This window comes from Numida meleagris, unplaced genomic scaffold (assembly GCF_002078875.1).
Source record: "Numida meleagris isolate 19003 breed g44 Domestic line unplaced genomic scaffold, NumMel1.0 unplaced_Scaffold202, whole genome shotgun sequence".
In the NCBI taxonomy this organism is placed as follows: Eukaryota; Metazoa; Chordata; class Aves; order Galliformes; family Numididae; genus Numida; species Numida meleagris.
Window position 1 is genome coordinate 393,787 of NW_018363819.1, and position 20,779 is coordinate 414,565.

Here is a 20,779-nt window from a genome sequence, read left to right on the forward strand (position 1 = left end):
ATTTTCAGAGAGAGAAGGAGAATGGACAATGCCTGCATTACTCTCAAATTCCCAGCTATTCTCAGATGGGCAAAGAATGTAAATCTAGATTTAGCAGTAACACAGGTCTGAAATGAAAATCACGTATTAGCATAACATGCTGTTTTGTTGTTGATTATGATGTTATTTCTGTTGTTTTAAATAACTATATGGAAGTATGCAAGCAAAAGCTGAAATGATTCTACAACAACCAGAAAGCATAAATATCCAGTGTTGTACTTTCCAAGCTTTGGGTACCTTAAAGATGGCAGATGTGGAAGGAGGATTATTAGCTGTTATTTTCCCTTTGGCAAAATGAAGCAGAGCATATCAGACAGAGTTGTAAGTGTTGGCCTAAACTCCAGAGAGTAGGCCTCATTTGGTAGCACTATAAGCAGGAGGATCAAAATATTCATCACTTCTTTTCTCTTTTCACAGATTGATCACTATCCTCCAGCAAGTTACAGCCTGCCAGCAGCATCTGACATTCAGTTCAATTCCCCAAAGGCACTCTTCCTAGGAAAAGTCATAGGTAAGTTTTCATTTTATACTTTGTTATTTTATTAGATATTTTCAGAGAACAGTGAAAACTATAAACACATTGGACAATGATATGTGTAGCTTTTGCAGCAGGACACTTTCTGGACATGTAACTGAGGTAATCCTCCTTGCATTTTCCACTCCTTCATGAAACTCACCATCATTACCCAGTGCAGCATCTTCCAGACCAGCTCCCCAGATGAACTTGAGAGGCAACGCAGATCCATCTCAAACTGCCTTTATCTTCTTTTTAGGCCTTCCTTGTTTCCATTGCTCAGTTTTTCAATTACTGACCTTTTAAATAAATTTCCAGGGTTATTCACTTCAGGATTCAATGATTCCCCCAACATTCACAGCAATCAAGGTGCATTTTTCCACTTTTCAGAGAGAGAGGGTATTTACATTATTTCCTCTAAGTGCTTTTTATGATAATGTGGTTGTTTGAACTAAGTGAAGTGCTTAATTCAGAAAATTGCAGACTTTTCTTTGTTGTGTAAGACAGCAATCTGTGAACACCATGTACTGATTTCTGATGTGGAAAAGCAATTGACCTTGTAGCTAATGTGACTTTTCAAATATACACTTTTCCATTTGTTCTGTTTTTAAAATTTAATGTGTTAAGTTTCTGTGAAATAGGAAAACAAAGATCTTTAAAATGGTTGTATAGCAAGAGAGCCATGAGCTATTTTCTGGTACTCTCAAAGTCAGCTCTGTAGAAAATAGAAAAAACTATGTGGTGTGATTTTGTTGAGTAACTCGAAATTGTGAGTATTTTCATCTCTGGATCAGGGTAGTCAGACCAGAGCTGTCTTCATCCTCAGCCAGGCAGCTCTTCCATTAATACAAGCAAGGAGATGAAGGACTTCAGGAGAAGAATTCAGCAACTGGAATAACACTGCAGGCAAAAACAGGGAGTTGACTCTTTCCTCACAGATAATTGTTAGCAAAAATATCAAGATAAAAATCTATTAATTTGCTTAATGTCATAGTTGTGACTGTCTTGTATAATGGATTCATTGCCAGAGAGGTTCTGTTTGTTCAAGATCCTCTTTGCAAAGATCTCCCTGTCTACAAAACTACCAAAGTATAGCGATACTGCCACCACAATTCAGTCTTCTAAATAAGCTTAAAGATTGTGAATTGTTGTTTGAATCCAGCTAAAACTGGCCCTTTCCCTATTATTCTAATGAGTCACTGTTTTAGAAGAAGATGAGCAAGACGCATGAGAAAGAATATGGAGATAGGCATACAAGAGGGAAAATACTTCTGTGAAAAAATTATATGAAAGAGTGAAGAGAAAGGACAACTCCTAAAACACAGAAGAAAACAACACACTGTGTACTGTGAAGTGAAAGGAAAGAATGGAAGAAACACAAAACAAAAGAAAAAGTAAGAAATACCATGTGTGCTAAACTTAAAAGATGATGACTATAGGGTGAGTAGGCAGAACTCTGCAAGGAAAATCACCTTTTTGGCTTTTGAATTGCTGAACCAGCAACACAGTCAGGCAACCACACAGATGCAACCATGACATAGATTGCAGGTCTAGACTTTGCACTGGTTCTTTTTAAACTGAATTTTTAACCCATTCACAGCACAACATAGTACCACCTCCAACACCACACCATGTCCAAATGCTGATTTCTTTGTTACATTTAAGTACACTGATTGGAATTTTTTTCTGGATATTCTTAGAAAATGAAAGGGCTGCAAGAGCTGGGTGGCTCAGATGGGTCATGGCTCAAGCTTTTACATCTAAGCTACTTGTTTAAGTGTAGTTACTGAAATAACCATCTCATAGATCCAAATAAAATGAGTTATTGATTCAGTTCTGTTCCTACAGAGCTAGATCCAAGACAACTCACATTATTTGCTCATTTTCAAAAAGTTATGTGCGTGGTTGAAAATAGGGTTTCAAGAATCCCATGACAATTTCAGTTGGATCCTACCAAAGATGAAATTTGGTAACAAAAGTATACCCATATTTACCCTGGTAATCTCAAGAGCCTGATTGTAGGATTCATAGGGCTTTTTCAGAATACAGAAATATAAGGAAAAATAATAGTTAAGGCCACTAAATATAATTTTATTCTAATAAAGGAAGTTTTAAATACTTTGAAACCTACAATTTATATTCCTCTCACTCTTTATAAATAAGGTACATTGAAATGAGAAATTGAAAGCAAGTTCCAAATCTAACATTTGAAAGAGTAACAGCTGTCCTGATAATATCTGTCCTATAAATGCATAGAATCATAGAATGGCTTGGAATGGAATACATGTGGTACAGTTGAAGGTTGTCATCAGGAAACATTATCACAGCAAATGCTGATCATCACCTTCAGTTCCTCTGCTAACTAAGGATCAGGAACAGCCAAAGGTCTTGCAATATCTTGATGGAGTAATTTATAAGTAGATTATGTCCCTGTTTTTCTGTGCTTCTTTATGATCTTAAGCCTCATAAAACTGCATCTCTGTTTCATGTTTTCATCCATTTCTATTGTTATAAGCTGTATAATTTGTTATATATTGTATATCCTATTATCCCTGGGATTTATTTCTTCATTTTTTAAATGTTTAAGATTATTTTTTCAAGTTTGGGAGTATGAGGGATTAAGAGTCTTTTGGTTAATCTTCTCAATTCATTGTCTTTTGCAGAATAGGATATTTTATTAAGTAAAAGAGCAAGTCCATACTGAAGAAACAAACCAACCAACCAACAAAAAAAAGTATTCCTTTCATCAAAGAAAATTTGTATTTATCTTCAGAAACGTGGATTTCCCGGTGTAAAATTATTGTGCAGCTAACCACCACTATTAATCACCTTCACTATGGAACTTTCAGTGTAATGTTGAATGAGGGAAGAGCACAGTTAACACTGTTATACCATTTCAGCAGTTTGAAGAGCAAAGTAGATGCAGTATCTTTAAACCTTCTAATTGTCACATCATATTGGCTAGACGTATTTCAGTGGCACAGAGCACCAATGGAATTTCTGGATACATACATCAATTTACAATTTGTGCTCATCTGCAACTACATTCTCTAAATGTGCGATATGGGAGTAGCCTCATATTTCACTGCTAGTTTGGCATCGATTGCTTTCAGTTTCTGTTATTCCCGTAGTATGCAATACTTATTTGATGGCAGGGGCCTATTTTTAGAAACAGATGAATTTTGAAGAGTACTTTGAAACAATGTTACTAAGGAACTGGTCTTCTGCCTGCCTTATTTCCATTTTGTTAGGGTTATTTGCATAGGAGCAGCAGCTTCTGCTGCAGCTGGGTTTGCTGTGCTAGCTCATCTGCTGCCAATCAGTGATGATCATGTGTATAATACCTACAACAATGTAGCACCATTCTGCTTTAGGTGTTACAAAAATATGGCTGATTTAAAAGATTATCATGAAATATTTCTGTGCCTCGTTACTGTTTATAGTATTTTTTATAAATTGGGATAGTCAGGCTAGAAACAAAAATAAATGATTGAATTACAGTAGCAATCAAGGAGTATTTCTTCTTCTATAAATTGAGGTATTTTCTGCTTTCCTGAAATAATTTCCAGAAATTGCAATTTTTCACTAACTTTAAAAACACTGATAGAAAATATGTCCAGTCTTCTGGAAACTGTAAAGGTTTTCAGTATGTATAGCATTCTTACACAGGCAAAACAAATTTCTGATTTGAGGTATGAAATAAAGATGAAGAAGATAAATAATCAACAATCTTGTTTTACATGAATGTATAGTAATAAAAGTACTAGAGAAATGCAAGATTTTGTAAATAAAACAGAAGGGAATAGTTAATGTTTCAAGGAAGGTGATTAATCTGCTATTTAAACATACTTAGGCTCTGATGGCTGACATAGACATGGTAAGAGGGAGAAGCTAGCTATCAGGATGACTAGCAATAAAGAGAAAAAAAGTTAACAATATGGCATGATGCATTGCATGTCACAGTTCAGATCTGAATCTAAATTCCCATTTGTGCTGCAACTTGAGACTCATTACTGAGTCAGCACAAAGCAGAGGTTCGTTTTTCCTTCTAAGTGCTGTGGTTTTGGATGCAACACTTAGGTTTGTCTTCACATCCTTTTTGGAGACCTACAGCAATTTCTGTTATGTGAACTTTATACAGAGAGAACTGATGTTGTAGATAGTCTGTACTGCATTATTTAAATGAAAGTGGAGTGCTTCTTTAAGTTTTAATATGGATTACTACAGAATTAACTACACAATTCAACATGATTTTGTAAAAATACCATTCTGCTGAACAGAAATGTTTTGAGGGTTTCTTAGAGCTCAGAAACATTGATATCAGACTAGATTTGCTGTTGAGAAAACAGTAGGGAAGCAAAGGTAATATGTACCTTGTTTGTATTCCATCTCCACCAACCACTCCAAACCAAATGATATCATTTCAAAAACACTTAAATATTCCCTTGGAAACAATCAACATAGTACATCTTCTATAGTACATACAGATTATGATTTCAGAACTTCAACTAGCTTTGTAGAGTCCATTAAACACCCTTGCCTTACCCTAGTGTTTCTCAGGAACTTCCAGAAAGAGTTGCAAAAAGAGAAAAAACTTTAGAGTCTGCAGCTCTGCTTCAAAGATGTCAATGGTTTACAGGCTGGTTCGGCCCGGTTCCATGATTAATGGGACCCACGGACCCATGCCCCGGGAAAGGGAAAAGGGAAAAAGGGGTAGAGAGATGGGCCTAAGAACAAAACAGCAGCAATGATCTGAGGAGAAACTAATCTTCTAAATAAGATATCAGAATGCAAAATAACACAATATAATGCAATATAATTACAATTTAAGCTAATAAATGCAATAAAATGAGAGGGAGTGTCCAAAATTAAAGTAGGCCTGACTCTAGTACCAACGGTGAGACGGCTGGGGAGTGAGATGCTGCCAGGACGAGAGACGGGACGAGAAGAAGTAACGTCCCATGATCTGCAAACAGTTTTATCTTTCCTTCTGACCAGAAAATGGTAACAGGGCAGCTAAGTCCTCTGGGGAATGCAGTAGTTCTTCTCTTCTGAGAACCAGGTATACACACTACATGATGTTATGATGTGGAATACCAATAACCAAAAATCATAAAACCATGACAAAAGAGCAGCTGACAATGCTCTTTAACTGAAGAGAGATTCTGGAAATCAACTCAGGAATGTCTTTTCTCTGAACAGGGATTGCTCAAAAAGAAGATGTAGAAGGCTTATTTTCAGATGTGTTATTTCCTTGGTGTTATGCACTGTTTAGACATTTGTACTAAATTCAAGAACATGTACAATTCAAGAACATCTACCATCTCCAGAAGGAGTGTTTTGATAGCCTTGGAAAACATCTGTACAGGACCTGAACATTATCATCGACAGTTTGAGTATGCTGCTTGATGTTTCCATAGTCAGATATGAAGTTAACATCAAACAAAGTAATGATTTACTCAAATACCAGTTTAGAATTAGGTCTCTGATGCTGCAAGGTAACTTGCTCAGCACTTAGAATATAATTCTGAAACATAAATAGATTATGAATATCATATGAAATTATGAATGTAATGTAAAAGTATTCTTTTACTATACATCTTTGACACGTATCTGTTTCTACCTCATGATCATAATGAGGTTAGCACTCATTATATGCATCAACAATGTGGCAGCAAGGGCTCCACAGCTTGAGTTGGCTCTGCAGTTCTCCTTTATTTTGACAGCTAATCTGAGTGCAAGGTAGTTTATCATACTTTCACAGATCATGAGCAGAAAACAGCTAGCACGTCGTAAATTCATCCACTAACTTACTTCAAAGTAACTCTGCCTGCAACTTCATTTCTCATCGTCAGCACTGATGTTCAGCACTGTAATCTCAGGGAGAGTAAATACGAATATTGTCATATTAGGAACCTTTCTGCGACAGTAGCTGCTGAATATTAAATATACGCTTTCCCCTACATGATTCACGCATTAATTATCACACAAAGATACAATATCTGGACACCTTCCCTTCTTGTCTACCAAGTGCTTCCACACCAACCCTGCATTATCCTGGTTATAACTCCCCTGGGATTTAATATTGTTCATCTCTCTGGCCTCAGATCCATCTGTCTGTCCATATCTTACTCCTTGCAGTGTTTCTGGCAGTGACTGAAATGTTCCACAGCTCTTCCAGTTAAAAAAGAACCAAAACAAAATTTACATACTTTTTTCTTTCAGACCACGAGTTTTGACTTACCTGATTTTGCCAAGAAATTAGATATATAAGTTGTATGCAGGAAGGAAAACCCCCCCACCTACAAGCCTCTCATCAGAGAGGAGGCCATAAAGGCACTTAGAAATGCCAGTTCCACCTCAAAAACTGCTGTGGAAGAAATCAGGGTTGCCCAGTGGATTTTACCTTTTCTTTAAAAACTGGAGTGAAGTGGAGTGAAGCCAAGAGATTTTCATTGATATAGTTCACCTCTGCTCACTTGTGCTGCAACTTCTCTCAATTTTTCAGTATCTTGTAGTATTCAGCTGCTGCTCCTTGACCATCTGGCTGCTCCAAAGAGACAGAAAGGCAGACCACAAAAAAGCTGGACTCAATTGGATGCTACGGTAATCGCTGTGGTCATGAGTACAGCCAGGATTGCTCTTCAAAATGTAGAGTAAAGCTTAGTGCATCACCTCAAGCTGTCTCCCCCCACTAACTTTCCACTCTTCAGGTCATTTCATCTCTCAGCCAGTCCTGTACATTGTAGCTGGTGACTGCCCTTGCACTTCCTCCTTGCAGTATTCTCTATAAAAAGACTTCACTGACTATTCGTCCTTACACCTTCAGTGGTGATTCCGCAGCTCCAGAGGGTTATCTGCCTTTTTTATTTAATGCTATTCTAGCATTCATACCAGTGCGTAATAGGATGCCTAAGTCTCATTGTTCTTATAGTTTTTTTTTCTTTAAGCTTTAAGATGTCTCTGAAAATTGTTCTGTATAAGTCACTCTGCAAAACTTTGCAGACAATATTCCCATAGCTCTTCCATTATGTGCAAAGTATGCATATGTTGGTCCTGAAAAGAATAAAATAAATGAGGAGACTGTAAATATACAGTTTACTCCATTTTGAACAGGCATAAGTCTTGTTTGACTTGCAAAACCATGTGATAACAACATTAAAAGTAATTGAATTTAAAAAAAAAATAAACTTCAGTAATTAAAATGACCTTTTCCTAACTTATGTATTTCACTGTGGTAGCATGTCTTTGCTATAGAAGTTTTCCTTATTATAGGAAGAGATAAATCTTTTCACCTTTACTGGGTTGTACATCGTTCTATTCTATTTCAAATACAGCTGTTCCAAAAGGTCAGAGAGGGAAACTGAGCAAACTGAGATCTCCTAGGACATTAGTGAAATCTGCTGCTGACCCTATAAAATTATAATAGCATAGACAGTGAAATCAGAGACATGAGAGCACCTTGGTTTGTGTATCATAAAACAAAGTGTTAGGCAGTCTGGAAATAGAAAGACAAAGGTATACCTAAAGTGGAAAGAAACAACTTTACTATTTTTCTCCAAATGTATTTGGAGGAAAAAATAAAAATCAAAATAGATCTCTCCTAAGATAATAGGAAGATGGAATTGGCCAAAATAAATAAATTAAATTAAATTAAATTAAATTAAATTAAAATTAAAAAAGAAAAAAAAAACAAAGAAGAGGAAAAAGAAAGGAAATCCTCACCATGTCAAGGCATAATTCTTTGGATTTCACATCATTTTCTCTAACAAGGCCAATCTCTGCCTCTGTTTTCTGTATCAGAAAAGTCTCCTCTGTTCTGCATATAAATAAGATTTAGTAACATAAAGTAAACATATTCTCAAACAATATTAAGTAATGGACAAATATGAAGAGACAATCTTCTTAGAGGTACTTTATATTAAAGTAACAATTAATGGGTTAACTATTCATTGCGAATAATTTGCTCAAATCCTATCATCAAGAATAAAATAGAAAGAAATACATTATCGGAAATAATTTCACATTTTTCCATTAAGTCAGACCTTTGACTGTAGGATATTTTGTATTTCTTTAAAAAGAAATGCTCTCATTAGTTGAATTACAGAACCATCAGCTTAATTAAGACTTTTAGGTGTTTCCATCCATCACATTTTCAAGCTACACACTTACTGTTTACATAAATGCTTTCTGATAGGCACAGCAACATATTCTTCATCTGCATATTTCAGGGAACAGCTAAAACACTGTTAATTGCCACTGAGACGGAACTAATTCAAAAGATAGCTTGTTCCATTTTGAATGGCTTTGGCCATGTCTGAGCTGTAGATAACAACGTGCATCATGGTTACAAAAGTGATCTAGCTTAAAACTTGCCAGAGCACTATAGTCCTGACAATACTCAGCACGAGTTGGTTGACCCTTTTTATTTGCCTAGTATTAAGATATGCCTAGGAGATAAACACTGGGAATCAGTCAACCCAAAACCACTGAGGTTTGCTGTATCTCAGCCATCAGTAACAAAACACACAAACACTTTATTTAAATGTTTGCACCATCTATGTTTTTGATTTGCAGTTTCATATTTGGTAAAACATATTTCAGACAAACTTCAGACTGATAAATTTTCAAGTCAAAATATGGCAGAAAGTCACTAAAGTGGGGAAGGCAGGATATTACTCCTTGGTGAAGGAGAGTGTTGTTTACCAGCAACTAAAATAAGGTCGAACAAGTAGGCTTTAAATATCTAAGGAAATAAAAAAGAAAATTTAATTTAATAATTCAGATTATCTTCTGAGTCACAAAAGAAAAGAATGACTTTTGGTGGGTAACAATGAAACTGGACCCTCACAAGTCTAAGGCAGCTAACACTTTTCATTAATGATCTAAATTCAGCAGAAAATGCATATTGTGGTGAAATTTGCTCCTGAAAAGATTTGGACGTAGAAAATTTCTCTGGTGGATTGTCGGCGCTTGGTCCGTTACAGAATTCCCCCAGTCAGTGTGGCATCAGAATAGCAAGTCTTCAGAATAGCAAGTTCTCTTTATTGTGTTTTACACACACCTTATATATCCTTCACTCGTAAGCAGTAAATCCACTCACGGTTAATTATCCTTAAGTTCTTCACAACAACGTAGATAACAAACAAAGGGTTGCTTAACTGTCCCAGAAGTGACCACATTAGCTGTATATAGAGTATTCTGTTTACACCTTAGCCCTGTCTCCAGACTCCGGAGGTCTCATAGAGATAAGATCTACCAGAGTCTGTTGGGCTCTTTGTTGTTAAATCTCCCCCACAGTGGATGTTTTATTTGATAGAGGCATTGAAATGGTTTTTCCATGTCTTTTTTTCATCTAAAAATATGGTCTTTCATTTCAGTATGTTTTAGAGTAATTTTAGCAGCTTCAAAAATGTTTCTAAATAACTTGCTGAATTAGAGTCAGAGGTTTCCTACACCGCAATCTATACCACTAATGGCTCCTTGTGTTGCAATCTGATTGCTTATTCTGATATTAAATCAGACATATTAGTATAAGTACCATACCATTGACCACAACAGTTAGTGATCCTCAGGTTTATATGCCATTATAATTCTTTTTAATTTGCAGTACAGTGTAGAGAAACACTTGGACACAGGGTCACCCCGACAGTCGGCAAGGGGAAAAGACAAACCCCCGCCCGCCCACGTGGGAAGCAGCAACTCAGTGTGAGTTCAAATAGCTTCGTTTATTAGGGCAGCAGCCCTTCCTTATATAGCATACTTGTTTACAAGATAGGTGCCCCACAGATCTCAGAAGTGTCTCAAAACAATATCATTTCCCAGGCTATTTTCGAGCACAGCACCTGCTGTTAATTAAAAGCACTACAAGCACTAAATTCCACACATACACAGCTTACTTCTTATCTAAGGTCATACCGTAAATCTTTGAGAAAAGTCAGCTACGCGCTACCAGGCATGCAATGTTTCCCAACAGTACAGTGCCTAGTTCTTAACCACCCCATTTAAATACAATAGGAATAAATTAACGTTATCTTTTTAGAAAGGGCTACTTCTTCTCCCATAAATGTACACCACTTTCCAGAAAGATCTCCTTTATGACTACATGAACTTACAAATCTCTCACAGTGATTTTCAGCTACCAGAATGTCAGACTGTAGGAATCCACTGAAAGAAAGCAGTGGGAAAAAACATAGTTCTTCAAAAATGTCCAGGAAGAGAAAAAAGTTTGTCATGAATAGTGTTAAAAAAAAAATGGAATCTTAAAACAACTGAGCTAGAATGATCCCTTCAAAAAAGTCTTTCAGTATTATTTATAAAAGATTTCTTGAGTTGTAGATGATGAGGCACCTCCAAAATATTGATATTGTGAGACATTTTCAGATACAATGCCATTACAGGGTAACAGCATAACTCATCAAGCTGTTGTATTGTTCTCTTTTTGCCAAATCTGAGGTGATTTCAGTTTAGCACCTTGAAAACGTGTACTTTTTTCACTCAGTAAGTACTCACAAACATAAAATTGTTAACAGGCCACACATCCTTTGGGTAATGGCAATCTCTTTTTGGTTTCATGCTTACTTCTATATTCTCATAGGATTTTTTTTCAGGACAGTCAATAATGTAACAAACGAAGATGGGAATAGTCTGCTATGTATGCATTGATTAGACTAGGAATTACAAACTCTGTTTCCATTTTACATGGGTAACATAAGATGAGAATCAGAGATTATAACAGACATGCAAAAGGTTAATGGACTCTCTGATAATGTATCCCTTTTATTATGAGAAGAGAATACAGAGCTCACAGGAAAAAGCAGCACCCAATCAGAAGACCAAAAATTATATCACTGGCTGGAGCTGATCTGAGTCTAGAAGTACAGAAGTTGAGTGATTGCAAAAGCTGTGCAAGAAGCAGAGGGACATGAACTTCAAATACAGCTTTTCAAACCGTTTTACTTTCTCTTAAGCAAATCCAAATTTTACTTGTATTTTACCTCTCAGAAAGACTACTTCAACAGTAAAGCACTCTCTTTTTCTATTACCCAGTGAAATAAAAATGGAAATGAAGTCCAAAAAGTTTAATAAACCATAACACATATTGGAACAGTGGAGCAGAATAAAGAACTGACAATGAGATGATGACAAAAAGATTGTAATTAATTATTTTAAGACTAAATTACTGCCTAATTTTCTCTTTATCATTTCTCCCATGAAATCTTTTGAAAAAGCTGCTTGAGAGTACATAGATAACTTTAAATTGCCACACGTTGTTCCTGTTGAAATGTGGGTCCTGTTCTCCCAGTTATGAACTAAACAATGAACAAAACTCAAGCTCAGTTGTTAATACTGAAGGTAATATACAGGTACTGTTACGTAATATACTTCAGTAAATATACTGTTATATATGTATTCAGTAAATATACTGTTATATATGTAACAGTACTAGAAGTCTGAGTATTTTTTATTATGCTTTTTTTTTCACTAAAGAAATACACTTTTCCAAGTAGAAAAACATTCTTCTGAGCCAAGAACATTTTTTCTGCTTGTTCATAGAGACATTCCTTTTCCTCCTTCCTGATTCAGTGTAGCCCAAAGGCCCATCTGTGTTTCATCTTTGTGGAATATAGAAAACCAGATAACTGTATCTTGCTGAAAGTTTCTTAATCATCTCTGATATTACTCACTCAAACCACTAGCAATATTTTTTTCTGCTCTCTTACTATAAATATGGACAAATAGGACACTAATAAAACTTAATGTAATAAGATCTGTGATTTATCATGCTTAAAAATAATTTCAATTACCTTCAAACTGTTCTATTTTGAGTGACTTCTACAGTAGACACACTACTCACCATGTATTCTAAATAACACTTTTGACTTTTGAACACTACACTTTAGGGAGGTTAATAATGCCAATAATACCTTTTTCACAACAGTCAGGAAGATGCTCTTCTCTACTCCCAAATACAGCTGTAGCCACTGAGGACTTCTGTGGCCCTTAAGCTAGGAGTTATTGGCTGATGTATTAGAAAAGAGGATAAGAGAAAATGAATGGTGTTCTTTGGTACATGCCTCCTGTTTCAGATAATGAAGACTTAGATCTCTGGAATGTAATAAAAGAATTGCAAGGCATGTTTAAATTTTATTTTTTTTTCTCCTGGAAATATCTGTAAAGCAATACAATAAAAGAGTACATGAAGGGAGACAGTTAAATGAGTTTGGATAATCTTAAAATTATCCAGTTTAACTTACCAGTTTAAAAGATGAGCTGTGAGCATTCCAGCCACTAGTTAAAGGATTTAAAACTAATACTCGTGCAGTCATCTGTACTGTCCTAGAATTCATGATAAGGTCTGTTCAGTTTATGTTAATATTCACCCACATACCATTGAAGTAGTACAGAAGGAAACTGACAGTTGGAAGATTTATTCCTTGAACAACAGCTTTTATAAATTAGATGTAGATAGATAATTTAATTGTCTATCAGTTATTTCACCCCCCTAACACAGACATATTATTTCTCAGAAGTGCTACTAATGCTCATTAACTTGCTGAAATAACATAATTGCTAAAATAACTAATAGGTTAAATTTAAGTGTAATTTTTGTTATGCTGTTTTCATGTTAAGAGTTTCTACTAAGACTTTAATGCACTAATCTGTGAAAGAGTTCAGTAGAAAGTTTTGTATATACTGAACAAGAAAACTAGAAAATGCTCACATATAGCAGTCAACAGCTACAGTATGGTTTGGATTTGGCAAAAATCTGAATAAACCATTTTGAGAATTTGATTCTATTCATTGTGTTTTGATAAGTGATTCAGATAATAAAGACTGTATTGTGTGATATAAATAGATTTTAATATGTATAAGTTAAGTTTCTTAGTTTTAATCATGAAAGAATCCAGAAGGGGAAATTACTCCACATTATATCACTGTATTTGGAAAATATTTATTCCACTCATGGGAAACATCAAGTGGTAGTGATGATGAATTGTAAAGTTTTGTAGGGTTATTTTTCCTACCAGAAACTTCAGTGTCATCTCCACCTGAATATTCATCTGGATGAAGCAGGCTGCCTTTTAAAGCCATGAGATTCGTGACAGCAATCAAATCTCCCAAAACTAATCAAGTTCTGGAGAGTGAAGGTCTCAGGGTCAAAGAGCTGGGAAAGCTGGTAGAAGCTGTAGGAGCCCACACTGCCTTAATGGCCATGGTGAAAGATGGCCTGCAGCTGCAGGACCACCTACTGTGGGAAGAGGTGACATGGTACAAGCAGTGAAAACTTCATCCATCAGGTATTCGTGGATGAGACAGAAGAAAAGAAGGATAGGAAAGCAGCTCAGCAGCAGTGCTGAGCCATATAGATACATCTGGGTACCAACCTGGCAGCATGTTCACATCATGGCTACCGTGTCATTGACACCCTGTGCTCCTCTGGAGACCAAATTCTATCATGAAGGAAACCTGAAAATCTCTGTTTTCCCACCAGAGATGCAGACCTTGGAAAAGAAACTGTGATAGTTCACACAATGAACTGCAGCAGAGGTGATGGCACTGGGCAAGGTGCCTTGAGAAGGATGTCACCCACATAATTAACAGAGCTGGGAATCTCTGCTAAACTTGCTTCTCATATCTGAGCCAGCTCAAGTACTTCTGCTTAATGCTGCTCTGTGCCCGGTGGCCTATAGTCAAGTTTTTGTGATTTAAATGACTTACCTGCTTTCCTTTCTAGATCATTTTTTATAAAATATTTGTTGCCTGATTGTTACATTTCAGTTCTTGGGTGCATTTCTAAGGAGAAAATTGAAGACAGACTTTTTTTTCCACTTATTTAAGAGGACAGTTCATTAATAATTTCTCATTTTTTCTCGTTTCAGTATTATTACTTTCTCATAGTACTGTCTTAGTCTATGCTTTCAACAATAAAATGCAGATACTACATTCCTTCCCCTTGCAGCACACCTATAAAATAATGCATTTACACTAATTCATAGGGGACATATTTCATGCATTTTAACTGTACCTCATCTGTGGTAATTTTTTTATTTGTTGTTATTGTTTTTATAAAATTGATGTCCGAAATGCTAGTAAGTGATTTTTGTCAAATATTTGAGTCATGAATAACATATAAAAGATATCAAACAATATGATATATCTGGGTAAATATGTTTGATAACCTGATATTTAACACTTCCAAGCGTGAAGTATCCGCAGCTTTTCTGTACAGCTTGCTCCAATGCTTCACCATCCTCATCATGAATATTCTCTTCCATATATCTAATCTATATCTACCCTCTTTTTATCTAAAACCAGGACCTTTTGCCCTATTACTACATTCCTTTGTAGAAATTCCCTACCCATCTTTCCTGTAGGTTCTTTTAGGTACAGGGAAGCCACAATGAGGTCTCCCTGGAGACTTCTCGTCTAAAAGCAAACAAGCCCAACTTCCTTAACCCTTCTTCAGAGGAGAGGTTCTCCAGCCCTCTGACTATCCTTGTGGCCCTTCTTTGGACCTGCTCCAACAGATTCATGTTCTTCCTGTGCTGGGTGCTCCAGAACTGAATGCAGTATTGCAGGTTGGGTCTCACAAGAGAATCACATCCCCTGACTTGCTGATCACACTGCTTTTGATTCAGCCCAGATACAATTGGCTTTCTGAGGGCTTTGCACTTGGCGTTACTGAACTGCATGAGGTTCACACATGCCCACTTCTCAAGCCAGTTAAGTTCCCTCTGGATGGTATCCATGCCCTCCTGCTTTGTCAAATGTATCACACAGCTTGGTGTTGTCAACAAACTTGCTTAGTGTGCACTTGATCCCACTGTCCATGTTGCTGATGATAAGCAGCACCAGTCACAATACTAATGCATGGGAGAACACCACTCATCACTGGTCTCCACGTGGATATGGAGCCACTGACTGCAACCCTTTGAGTGTGACTATCCAGTCAATTTCTTTTCCACTGAGTGATCCATCCATCAAATCCATGTCTGCAGTTTAGAGACAAGGATGTCATGCAGGACATTGTCAAATGCTTTGCACAAGTTCAGGTAAATTATGTCAGTTGCTCTTCCTTCATCCAGCAACACTATAGCCCCATTGTAGAAGCCTATCAAATTTCTCTGGCATGATCTGCCCTTAGTGAAGCTATGTTGGCTGTCACCAATCACCTCCCTGTTTTCCATGTGCCTTAGCATAGTTTTCAGGAGGATCTGCTCCATGATCTTGCCAGGCACGGAAGTGGGAATAACTGGCCTGTAATTTCCCAGATTTTCCTTGTTGCCCTTTTTTAAAATGTGGGCTACGTTTCCACTTTTCCAGTAACTGGAAACATCATTGGAGTACAACAAATTCTCAAAAGTGATGCAACTTCATCTGCCAGTTCCCTCAGTTCCCTCAGTTCTCAATCAGATCCCAGAGCCAGATTCAATTCTATCAAGACTACCTTTCCTAACTAAACCCCTGACTTCTTGGACAGTGTTTCTGTATTCCTCTCAGGCTACTCATCCTTGTTTTTATGCTCTGTAGGTTTCCTTTTTGTGTCTGAGTTTGTCCAGGAGCCCATGTTCGTCCACATAGGCCTACTGGCATTTTGGCCTGACTTCTTCTTTATTGGGTTTTGCTGCTCCTGATTTTAGTGGAGGTGATTCTTGAATAACAAGCAGATTTCTTGGGCCCCTATTCCCTCCAGGGCTTTATTCCATGGTAATCTACCTAGCAGATCACTGAATAGGCTAAATATTTGAAGATATCCGATATCTTCAAAATAGTTCTCACTCTTCAAATTATTTCCTATGTCCATTCCCCTAAAAGTGATATAAGACCCTTGCAACTCAGAAAATGGTAGCCTGTCCATTTGGAGGATCAGTCTTAATATTTAAAGAATTGCATCTTTTCACTAAGATACCAAGCTCTCCTCTGTCAAGGTTGCTTTTCAGCTTCACCACATGACACACCAGAGACTGGACACATTTCTGGGCAGCCTCTTCAGTCCCCACATCAGTCTGCAAGAGCGTTTCCACAAACAACAAGGAACCAAAATGGTTGTTTCACAATGCACATGGACCTGCAGAGTTTCTGCATCAAAATGAGAAGGCAGTATTTTTAAGTGATGCTTTAGCTCTTTTTCAGCAGAAGCAAATGACATTTTGCACTGGTAGGTGCTCTTTGAAGAAGAATACTAGTCAGCAGTTCTGACAAATGCCTGCAAGCCTGCAGAAGCCTCCAGACTTTTCCCCATAAATACATAGAACATTTCTTAATTGCTTAAGGCTGTTATCCTAATGTTGTCACAGTGGTCCCCCTAGAAATGAATGGTTGCCTGGCTGGCAGCTAAGCTTGCCAAGACCTTTCTGCTGAGAAATGCACTGAAAGCAGTGCATTAATTTTATAACTGCTGGAATCAGGATTATATGCTCGATCTTGTACTCGTACAGCAAAATATATTACAGTTGCATTGCATTTCCACTTTACTCTTAGGGAACAAGTAGGGAGAGGGGGTCATGGAAGGAGAGGGAGAGTGAAAACCTTGAAAGATAAACATTTTGTGATTAAATTAGGATATGTCCTCCTTGTTTTCCCTATCAGAAATTAGTGGCAGTGATTCAGATTCTGTCACAACTTTACCAGCAGTACTGCTTACACAGCTGTTTCTTGCATTGCTTTTGTGCCTGTTTGAAAGCACACAGAACACACTGAGTCCATTTCTATTACTTCTGTGATGGCTGTTCCCAGTCCTTACTTACCAATGGCTGTTAGGTCGTTGTTGATTTTTAAGAAATTTACTGTTTACATAATTCTTACACTACTGCATTCACTCAAATTAGAAGGCAAATTAAACATGAGCCACATTATAATATAGCAGAGATATGTTAAAAGCCTTGTGTATACAAGTTCTTCCTCATTTTTCTCCCAGTCCCCAGCCTGTCACCTTTGAGCTTCCCCATAGCTACTGGAATCTTTACCTTAACTCCTGTTCCTTCTAAATTACAACAGTTTTTGTGCTGGCACATTTCCACTCTCTTGCACTTCAGTACTTCAGTATCATAAACAAAGTTAGTAACAAATTGTTATCCCCTCTGTATGCAAGGGAAACTTGCTGTATGGGATTGTGTGATTTTTTTTTCAGTACTACCTTTCCAATGACATTCAGGATTTGAGCAGCTGACAGAAAGTTTCCTGCTCTTACCTCCAACCTCACTGTTTTGTTTTTTAACTGTTTAACTTTCAATTGTTTACAGGCTGGTTCGGCCCGTTCCATGATTAATGGGGGAACCACGGACCCATGCCCCGGGAAAAGGAAAGGGGAAAAAGGAGAAAGGGTAGGGAGATGGGCCTAAAAACAAAACAGAGTTTTCCTCTGAGGAGGAAAACTAATTTACTAAATATGACATCAGAATGCAAGATAACAAAATATAACACAATATAATTGGAATTGAAGCTAATAAATCAAATAAAATGAGAAGTAGAGTTTCCAAAAACCAAAGGCCTTACTCTAATACTGAAGGCAAGACAGCTAGGGAGCACACACACTGCAGAGATGAGCAGGAAGGGAAAAAGGAGGTGTCTCATGACTTGCAAACAATTATATATTTCCCTCTGAATGAAAAACAGAAATGCAAGGTCCTCTTGAGTATGTAGTTCTTATTCTCTTCTGAGGCAGGTATATGCAGAGCTATTGACGATCCACAGAACTGGAGCATTAACTCTTTAACTCCCAGTGCACTACATGATGTTATGATGTGGAATACTGATAACAAAAATCATAAAATTGTGACACATGTCAGCCAGACTTCTAAGGCAAATGTACCAAGTTGTCACAAATTTTTTATCTATTCAGACAAATGAACTACTACAACTTAAACTTCTGCAGTCTTAATGTGGTTTTCACTATTATTCTCTAGACTGGTACCTGAATCAGACTTCTGTTAGCAATGACCTGGAGATAGGAAAGAAAGTAAGAAAATATTCTTTTAATTGTTTTTAGTTTTCAGATGGACTCATCTGCAAAAATCCTTAGTAATTATTTTTTAATGCCTATTGGGAAATTAAACATCACTTTGTACAGAGAGTGAATTGGAAGATGTTGTGGATACATTAGCAGGTGCACAGATAGATGTTACGTTCAGTAAACTCATTATATCCAGAATATTTCAGCATCACTATACATCTGTTGATGTGTCAGTTTTCTTTGTGCAATTCAATAGTGTCATATGCGTGAGTGGGGCAAAGCTGGAACTACCAGCACACTGTATTTAAAGTACTTATTTTTATCAGTATTGAGGAGAAGTATAGATGGAAAGAGAAAATTTTTATTTTTTAAGGAAAAATAATATTTAATGTCTTATTCTGCCCTCGAATTATATTAAATTGTTCTGATCAGTAGGTAATAGCCTGCGTACTGGGGAGTGACGGAAACTGGTAGCATTCCAGAAGTGTTAGTACTTCAGTATATTTCAGCATAGAAGTCATGATGAATAAACTAAGATTTCCTAACTTAGAAATCTTCACATACACACGATGTATCTGCAGCTAGTTATATAAGGCAGGTTTTCCAGATTTCTGTGAAGAAGTCTTTCAGTGTGAAACAACTGTCTTCTCTCCACCTCAGTCAACAAATTCACATTACACCACCTGGAGTCCTGAGCCAACCATCTTTTCTCCAAGAAAAGTTTTTGTTCTAGGTGCCTGAACAATATGACAAGAAAACATTTCAAAATAGTTATTTTAATTCCATAGAAGTCCAGACAAAAAAAAAATCAGTATCAACAGAATAAAAGATTTATGTTATGGTAACACTTAGTAGAGAACAGAAAAGAAGAAAACAACTGAAATGCAAAATAAAAGAGCATGTGGAAAAAAATGGTGGTTAATTAGGAAGATGGGCAGCGAATACTGAATGGGAAACATTAATAGGCAGGTGTATATTTCATAATTCTATTTTTCATTTCTATATTTCATAAACAGCATCACTTGAACAGAGATCTCTTGAAATATGTGGTGCCAAGTGCCATAACACCTAAAGCTTTGCTCCAGATAAACCTCCAATTTCTTCTTTTCTCAGAAGACTTATCAAAAACCTCTGTATCTGTTATGCAGGCTTTTTTCTTTAATTCCTCAAGCCTTGGAACTCTTACTTTTAATGTTACTTACCTGGTCTCCTTCTCTTATTTTTACTGCAAATGATTCAGCATCATATGACAGCAAAGATTTGGCTGATCCACTGTAGTAATTTAAAATATGTATATTTTGTTACTAGAACTTCCTTAAATTAATCTTAAAACTCTGCTAGCAGTTGATTTTTACATAGATATTTTTTATGTTTTTCATAGAAATGTCAAAGAAAATGATCCATGCAGATTGCTGAAGGAAACTGATTTCTTCCTAGATTGTGTGCATGCACTGGCATGCTAAAGACTGCAGCTTTTTTTTCTATTCAAATAGCATTTCTCTTCTTACAGTGAAATCTCATCTGAATATTCTTCCATTCTAGTGATACTACAGTTCATGCCTTTCGGTATATATTAATTAAATATCTAATTTTCTAGTTGGATCTCTGATTCAGATCTGATGTTTTGCCAGCTTATTCATTATTACCCTTTTGATTGGAGATAATAAATTCATTTCTTGAAGAAGAGATTCATGTCTAATATATTCATTTTTAAAAAAGAAAATCTTGTTTTAACTGTCTTACCTTCTTGTCTTTGGTATCTTGCCATATTAATCCATTATCTCTTTTTATCCTTGGTGCATCATTTTAGAAATTGAAAGGGCATTCAACCAAGAAAAAATAAAATCTCAAGTCAGTAAAAAATAAATCTCTTAATCACAAGGAACTGTACTTCTGTTCTTGGCAAGAGACTTCAAACGCTCCAAATATACTGCCTAATTATTTTTAGATTATGTTCAGTCTTCATACTGCAATATACCATCAAGTGGTATTTCTGTTCAGTGAATTGTATCCAGATGGTTAGGAAGTGATTGGGAAAACACTTGTATGTCCAAAGCTGTCATTTTATTACCTCTCTCTTTTCTGCTGCTGGAAAAGTTTTGTATTTTCGTCATGACACTTTTTGTGAAATATCTATAGTGAAAGCTTCTTGTATTTGCTGTAGACCACCAATCAGAGGCCTGATTTTGAGTCCTGGCAGATACTGCTATTGTATTATGCTCCAAAACATCGTATCACTGGTATTTTCTGATCATTCACAGCCTGATCCA

At 36.5% G+C, this 20,779-nt stretch overlaps 1 protein-coding gene and 1 long non-coding RNA gene across 34 annotated transcripts in view; one reads left to right on the forward strand and one right to left on the reverse strand.

Annotated features, from left to right (window-relative positions):
• The window catches only part of CNTNAP2 (contactin associated protein-like 2), a 435,310-nt gene that overhangs the window by 368,445 nt on the left and 46,086 nt on the right, over window positions 1–20,779 (forward strand). The window contains exon 13 of the mRNA XM_021382279.1: window positions 457–550. Within this exon, the coding sequence (XP_021237954.1) occupies window positions 457–550 (94 nt within the window). The remainder of the gene's footprint in view (window positions 1–456; window positions 551–20,779) is intronic.
• LOC110390793 overlaps window positions 1–20,779 on the reverse strand; it is a 63,318-nt gene that overhangs the window by 6,160 nt on the left and 36,379 nt on the right. For 4 of the 33 annotated variants that reach the window (XR_002433880.1, XR_002433861.1, XR_002433853.1 and 1 more), the window contains 4 exons: window positions 20,253–20,301; window positions 8,279–8,372; window positions 6,960–7,100; window positions 717–1,453 (listed from right to left, as the gene is read on the reverse strand). This is a non-coding gene — a long non-coding RNA (uncharacterized LOC110390793). Of the gene's footprint in view, window positions 1–716; window positions 1,454–6,959; window positions 7,610–8,278; window positions 8,373–12,480; window positions 12,662–12,810; window positions 12,893–13,581; window positions 17,952–19,711; window positions 19,782–20,252; window positions 20,302–20,779 lie in introns of those variants that run through there. The other 29 variants (XR_002433881.1, XR_002433882.1, XR_002433863.1 and 26 more) reach the window with 22 other exon arrangements.